Below are 6589 nucleotides of genomic sequence, written 5' to 3'. Positions count from 1 at the left end.
AGGCAGCCCTCACCGCCTGTTCAGACACCCTTGGCCACCCCCACCCCCACCTGGCCAGCCCCAGCCCCTTTCATTTTGCTGAAGCTTTTGTGGCTCTCATCCCTGTCTCTGCAGTGGACAGTACTGTGCAGGGGCTCCGGGAGGCCCTCCTGGCCCACCTGCAAGATGCCCGTCGGGGAGAGCGGCTCCGCTCAGGGGCCCAGGTGGTCATTGCAGGCCCAGCCAATGCAGGCAAGAGCAGTCTCATCAACCTGCTGAGTGAGTGGGAGGAAGGAGGCCCATGGGGAGTGGGTGTACCCACCCTGGATGGGAGGATGGAGAAGTTTGGGGGGACAAGGGGGAGGGAATAAGCATTTGTTAGAACGTGCCAGGCACTATGCTAAGCCCTTTCTAAATATGTCATTTGATCCTCACCACAATCCTTTGAGGTCAGTGCTATTGTTAATCCCATTTTATAGACAAGGAAACTGAGGCAGACATCAGTTAAGTGACCTGCCCAGGGTCACACTGCTAGTAAGTGTCTGCAGCTAGATTTGGACTCAGGTCTTCCTGACTCCTGGCCCACCATTCTATCCGTTGGGCCACCAACCTGCTCTTGGGGCAGGGCAGGGGAGCTCCCCACTTCAGGGTGAGGAGGAAGCCGTTTAGGGGGAAATGGAGATGTCTGGGGGGAGGAGGAAGATGTGTGAGGAGAAGGGGAGACTCCTGGGAAAAGGAGAGAAGCTTTGGGGACAATATTCCCAGATGACTCAGAGCCCACCTGGCCCAACCCCCGCATCTTACAGATGACCAGACTGCGGCCCAGGTCACGTAGATAGTTAGGCGTCAGAGGCAGGATTTGAACCCAGGTCCTCTGTACCACTGCGCCTCCTGGGAGGAAGAGGAGATGGGAGAGGTGGGTGGGGGATGGAGAGCACTCGCCCTGCCGTCTCTTCAGGCGCCAGCTTCCCTGTGGCGCCACCAGGGGGCAGCAGTGCCCAGCCTTGGACCCGCGGGGTTCTGCTGGGATGGCAACTTGGGAGCTGATCCTGGGAAGGGGAGGGGGCCCGAGCCACGAGGCTCCTAGGAACTGACACGCTCACTCGTCCTCCCGAGGTCGGAGGCCTGTGGCCATTGTATCGCCCGAACCGGGCACCACCAGGGACGTGGTGGAGTCGGCTGTGGACATCGGGGGCTTCCCAGCCCTGCTGAGTGACACGGCGGGGCTCCGGGACAGCCCGGACCTGGTGGAGCAGGAGGGCGTCCGGCGGGCCCAGGACAGGTGAGGGTCCAGGGGAGACACGGGGCTCCCCCAGCCCCTGGCCCGGCTTGGGGGAGCTAAGGTCCTGGCCCGGGATGGGAGCAGCAGGTCTCTGAGCACAGCTTCCAGGCTCCTGGCAGGCAGGGGCTTTTCCTTCTCAGGCCATTTTCCTTCTTCTGAGCACCCCCTTCTGCCCCTCCCCTAGGGCTCTTCTGCTCTAGGCTGGCCATCCCCAGGCCTTCGTGGGGTGTGTGAGGGGCTGGTCTTGGACTCTGGGGCCAGTGTGGTCGGGTTGGGGTCCCCGGGAGTCTAAGAGATGAGGTTGGGAGGGCCTCCCTGGGCTCTGTTAACGTATAACACCTTCCATTTCTCTCTTACCTAAGAGCTTAATCCCATTGTTAGGAATTCATTCAGAGATGTGCTTAAAGGTTTGTAGGACCCTGCTTCTAGAAGGGTGAGGTGAACCCCAGCTGGTCACCTTCACCCTTGCACTGAAGAAGCCCCCTTTGACCTCGACAATGCCCAGGAGCCTTATCTCCATTTCATAGACTGGAGACTGAGGGTCAGCGAGGGAAGTGGACTGCCCCAGCTGCTCAGGCGCAGGGCCAGGGCAAGAGCCCAGGTCTCCCGACCCTCGGGCCTCTTTTGCAGTGGGATGGTCCCCAGCACCCCTCTGACTCAGGCTCCTCCTGCTTCCATCCCGTCCCCACAGGCTGGCTCAAGCCGACGTCGTGCTGGCCCTACTCGATGCCACAGACTTGGCCTCGGCCTGTAGCCGTCACTTCCTGGAGACAGTGGTGACTCCTGGGGGACCCTCCACCCCCAGCCGCCGCATCCTGCTGGTACTTAACAAGGCTGACCTGCTGCCAGAGGGGATGCAGCCCAGGGGGCCTGCCCTGCCCCCCCATCTCCTGCTGTCCTGCAAGACAGAGGCCGGCCTGGAGGCTGTGCTGGCCTCCTTAAAGAGGGAGCTGGCTGCTGTGTGAGGACCACCCCACTTGCCATTTTGTCTTGCCCTCCCGCCTCTGAGCTATCTGACCTTCTGTACTGACTGACCTCTGCCTTCTCACTGAGCTCCCTTTCTCTCCATCTCCTGTTCCTGACCATGTGAACCCCTGGCTTTGACAGTTTCTCTCCTCAGAGACTCTTGCCCTCTGACCCCCCCCCCCCACCTCTGATTGGCCATCTTTGGGCTTTCAGACTTGTTTCATCTTGGGAGACTGAGGGCTGGGGTTCACCCTTCCCAGGGTAGCCGTTCTTCCTGGGTATCTCCGGTGAGAATGTTTGGTTGGGAGGCAGGGACCAGAAGCTGGGGGCCATGGTGGGATTGGTTCCTCCCCTAGTCATGGGCATCCCTTTCAGATGCGGTGATCCGACTGTTGGGCCTCCAGTCCTGACACGGGCCCGCCACCGCCACTACCTCCAGAGCTGCTGTGAAGCCCTGGGTCGTTACGAGCAAAGCAGGACCCGGGACCTGGTACTGGCTGCTGAGGAGCTGAGGGCCGCCCGAAGGCAATTGGGCTACCTCACTGGGCAGGCCGGGGCCGAAGATATCCTCGAGGTCATCTTCCGGGACTTCTGCATCGGCAAGTGAGGACTGAAGGACTGCGTAGGGGCCCCAGGGCCAGGCATGCACGGCCCGGTCAGCGGGAGGGCCGCGGGATGGCCAAGAAGGATTCTCCGGTGTGACTCAGAAGCTCTGGGCTTGTTGAAGAAGTTTGTAGACGCCACTCTGCCCACCTTGGCCCTGTCTCTTTCTCTGATGTGCCTTCCCTCCCAGTCTGGGACCTGGGCCCGCTCTCTCCCCAGGAAGTCTAGGCCATTAGGCGCCCACCTCCATCATCTTAGAAGAGGGAGGAGGTGAGATGTGGATTTCAGCTGGAGACAGGCTTCTTGTAAGATTAAGTGAGGTGGCTCAGGCATTCGAGGCCTTTCGAGGGCAGGGGAAAGGGCACTGCCTGATAGTAAACAGGCTTTTTAAAAGAAATTTTATTTACCTCTTTTCTCTTATGTCACCTACATTTGCTAGTATATCTCTGCCCTAACTCCTCCCAAAGCATCACCATTTATAATTAAATTAAATATAGAATAATATATAATAAATATAATTTTAAAAAATAGACCTCGGTATTCCACACTTATGGCCCTCCCCTTCTGCAGGCCAGTCTCTATCACATAAAGAGCCCTTTGGGAAGGAGGGGCATGGAAAGGGAAGAGAACGTGAAATCCTGGACCCCAGGGAGCCTCTGGGCTGTCCTTTGGCTCATTCTTTGTTCATTATTAAGGGTCCTTTTCCTGAACTGGGTGAGTTCATCTGGGGCCTGGCTTCCTGCTGTAGGGAGGAGAATGCCACCCCACCCCTAGGACCTTTTTTCAAGCAGGGGTTTTTAGCCTTTTTTGGCATCCTGGACCCCTTTGGCACTCTGGGGAAGCCTTTGGACCCCTTCTCGGAATCATGTTGTTAATACATAAAATAAAGTGGGGGGAGGGGAGTGAAAGGAATCTGCATTTATGTAGCTCCTACTGTGTACCATTGTTAAGTGCTTTACAAACATTTCATCTGATCTTCACAACCACCCTGCAAGGTAGGTGCTGTTAATCCCTATTTTACAGTTGAGGAAACCGAGGCAGAAGTTAAATGACTTGCCCAGGGCCACACAGCTAGTAAGTATCTGAGGCTGGATTTAAATACATAGAATTAATTTTTTAAAATGAATGTTAATAAATAAACATTTTAAAAATACATAGGATTCCTGAGGAAACCAATTGTATTGAAATACCGTCATCAAATTGTTTAAAAAAAAAAAAAAGGTTCAATATCTCCAGGTTGAGGATCCCATCTAGAATCAAAGAATCAGAATTGGAAAGGATGGCAAAAGGTTGTCTCGTCAAAATTGCACCTGAAGAGAATTCCCGTACTTCTACAGCACCAATGAGTGAATGAATGAGAAAGCATTTAAATAGCTTACTATGTGCCAAGCAAGCCCTCTGAGAACTCCAGTAAAGTGCTTAATGTGTGCCACGCAAGCCCTCTAAGAATCGAATTAAAGTGCTTACTATGTACCAAGCAAGCCCTCTGAGAACTCCAGTAAAGTGCTTAATGTGTGCCAAGCAAGCCCTCTAAGAATCGAATTAAAGTGCTTACTATGTGCCAAGCAAGTCCTCTGAGAATTGGCTGCTCAGTCTCTGCCTGAAGGTGTCCAGGGAGGGGGAGGAGCCTAGACTACTTTGGATAGCTCTGTTTTTGAAAGGTCTTTATTCCAGCTGCAGCCCGGCCCTGGGCCAAGGCCAGTCTGGCTCCTTCCCAGGCCGGGGCTCCCTGTGGCCTCCAGGGTCAAATATAAAATTCTCTAGCTTGGAGAGCCCTTGGGTAAGACTCCACCCCCACGCCTTTCCAGCCTTGTGAAACCTTTCCCTCGGTGCATAGTCAGGGCTCTGTCGTGCAGTGACGCTGGTGTCCTTGCTCTTCCTGGACCAACACGCCCCATTTCCCTGGCTGTCCTGAGTGACTGGAACCCTCTCCCTCCTCATCATCGTCTCGGTTTCTCTGGCTTTCTTTAGTCTCACCTAAAATGCCACGCTTTTAGAGGAAGCTTTCCCCAATCCCCCTTAATTCTAGGGCCTTCCCCCTGTTGGACATTTCCCATTTATCTTCTTTAGCTTGTTTGTGCAGAGTTGTTTGCATGTTAGATTGTAAGCTCCCCGAGGGCAGGGTCTATCTTTTGCCTCTATCTCCAGTGCTTAGCACAATGCCTGACATATAGTTGGCACTTAATAAGTGTTTATTGATTGACTCTTCCACATGATGGCCCTTGGGAGAGCTAAATGTGATAGCTGTCATGTGTCTTCCCCTCCCTCCCTCCCAATCTTTTCTTCAGACTAAACATACCCAGTCCCTTCACTCGGTCCTCACAGAGATGTGCCCACCCCATCATACCAACTCCTTGTGGGACAGAGGGATTCCATACATTTTGCTTGGCCCCAAGAGAGCCACACCAGTAACAGTGGTTGCAAGTTGGACAGAGGCAGATCTGACAGCAGTAAGGAGTAGTCCCTGAATGCAATGATCGTCCAGGGCAGGGTGGGGAACCTTCAGCCTTGAGGCCACTTGTGGCCCTCTAGGTCCTCAAGTGCAGCCCTTTAACAGAATCAAGACTTCACAGAACAAATCCACTTCATAAAAGGATTTGTTCTGCAAAACTTGGACTTAGTCAAAAGGCTGCACCTGGGGGACCTAGAAGGTCACGTGACCTCGAGGCCACAGGTTCTCCGCCCCTGGTCCAGGGGGTGATAAATTTCCTTTCACTGGGGTGCCTCCGCAGGAACCGCTTGAAGCCCATTCCCCATCTCTAAAATTCTGGGAAATGAGAATTAATTACTGCTAATTAGAGAGGAGATCAGAAGGTTTCGAGGAAAGGACCTCAGAATCAAACTGGGTCAAACCCTTTATTTTTGCAGAGGGAGAAAATGAGGCCCAGAGGAATGCGTTAGACCTTGCGTCCCCTGACTCCCAGGCTAGTGCTCTCTCCCTTGAAACACACTGCCTCCCGAGAGACAGCTGCTTTAAAAAAAAAAAAAATAGGGCCATTAAATACAAGGACTAGGGTTTAAAGACCCCACTGATCCCTGATAACCCTCCTACGCCTTCCCAATCAGGGGCAGGGAGCAAAATCTTCCCTCTCCTCAGTGACACTCCCCTAGGAAAAGGGTATTCACTAAAGGCTGAATTCCCCACAAGGCATGGAGGTGACTTTCTGTGCTCACAGGGGACCTTGGGGGATGAAGGATGAGCTCGTGTTCACTTTCAGGGAGAAGGTGGGGGGACCTTAGACATATTGGGTTCAACCCAGGAGTCTCCCGTTCCTTGCTCAAGTCTTTGGGTCCCAGGGCTCAGAACCCTTAGAGGAAATGGGTTGATTCTCTGAAAAGTAGCCCCTCCCCAGGAGCCCCCAGCTTCCTTTCCCCCTCAGCCTTCGCAAGCCTTATGGTGAAGGGTGCTGGGGGCTCCTGGGGAGGGCCAGGTCAAAGGAGCTTGGCCAGCTTTCCGTTTTTTTCCAAGAATCCTGAGGCCCAGTCGGAAACTGCCCCTCCTTGTTATTTATAGAGGGGGTAGGAAATCCCCAAGCAGCCTGGTGAGGCCCTGCTATGGGATCTGGGCCAGGGCAGAAGGTAGGGGGTGGGGTCTGAGGACCAAGGAGATCTCAGCAAGAAGTTTTGTGTGTGTGTGTGTTTGTGTGTGTGTGTAGAAATGCCAAACACTCATTTCAAAGCTTTGTTATAAGGGAAGACTTGCTATTGAGGAAACAAGAAAAGCCTATATTCAGAAATGAAGATGTTATAAAAACTAAA

The 6589-nt window shown here is 53.8% G+C and overlaps 1 protein-coding gene across 2 annotated transcripts in view; it reads left to right on the top strand.

The window, feature by feature from the left end:
- The window catches only part of GTPBP3 (GTP binding protein 3, mitochondrial), an 8886-nt gene extending 5038 nt beyond the window's left edge, over window positions 1-3848 (top strand). For both annotated transcript variants that reach the window (XM_027845402.1, XM_027845401.1), the window contains exons 6-9: window positions 115-258; window positions 1096-1261; window positions 1953-2222; window positions 2603-3848. In XM_027845402.1, coding sequence (XP_027701203.1) covers window positions 115-258; window positions 1096-1261; window positions 1953-2222; window positions 2603-2834 — 812 coding nt within the window. In that variant the 3' untranslated portion in view covers window positions 2835-3848. The remainder of the gene's footprint in view (window positions 1-114; window positions 259-1095; window positions 1262-1952; window positions 2223-2602) is intronic.
- The last annotated feature ends 2741 nt before the right edge of the window (window positions 3849-6589 follow it).

This window comes from Vombatus ursinus, unplaced genomic scaffold (assembly GCF_900497805.2).
Source record: "Vombatus ursinus unplaced genomic scaffold, bare-nosed wombat genome assembly UNPS02014961.1, whole genome shotgun sequence".
In the NCBI taxonomy this organism is placed as follows: Eukaryota; Metazoa; Chordata; class Mammalia; order Diprotodontia; family Vombatidae; genus Vombatus; species Vombatus ursinus.
Note: the sequence above shows the minus strand (reverse complement) of the source record. Positions and strands in the feature narration are given on the sequence as shown.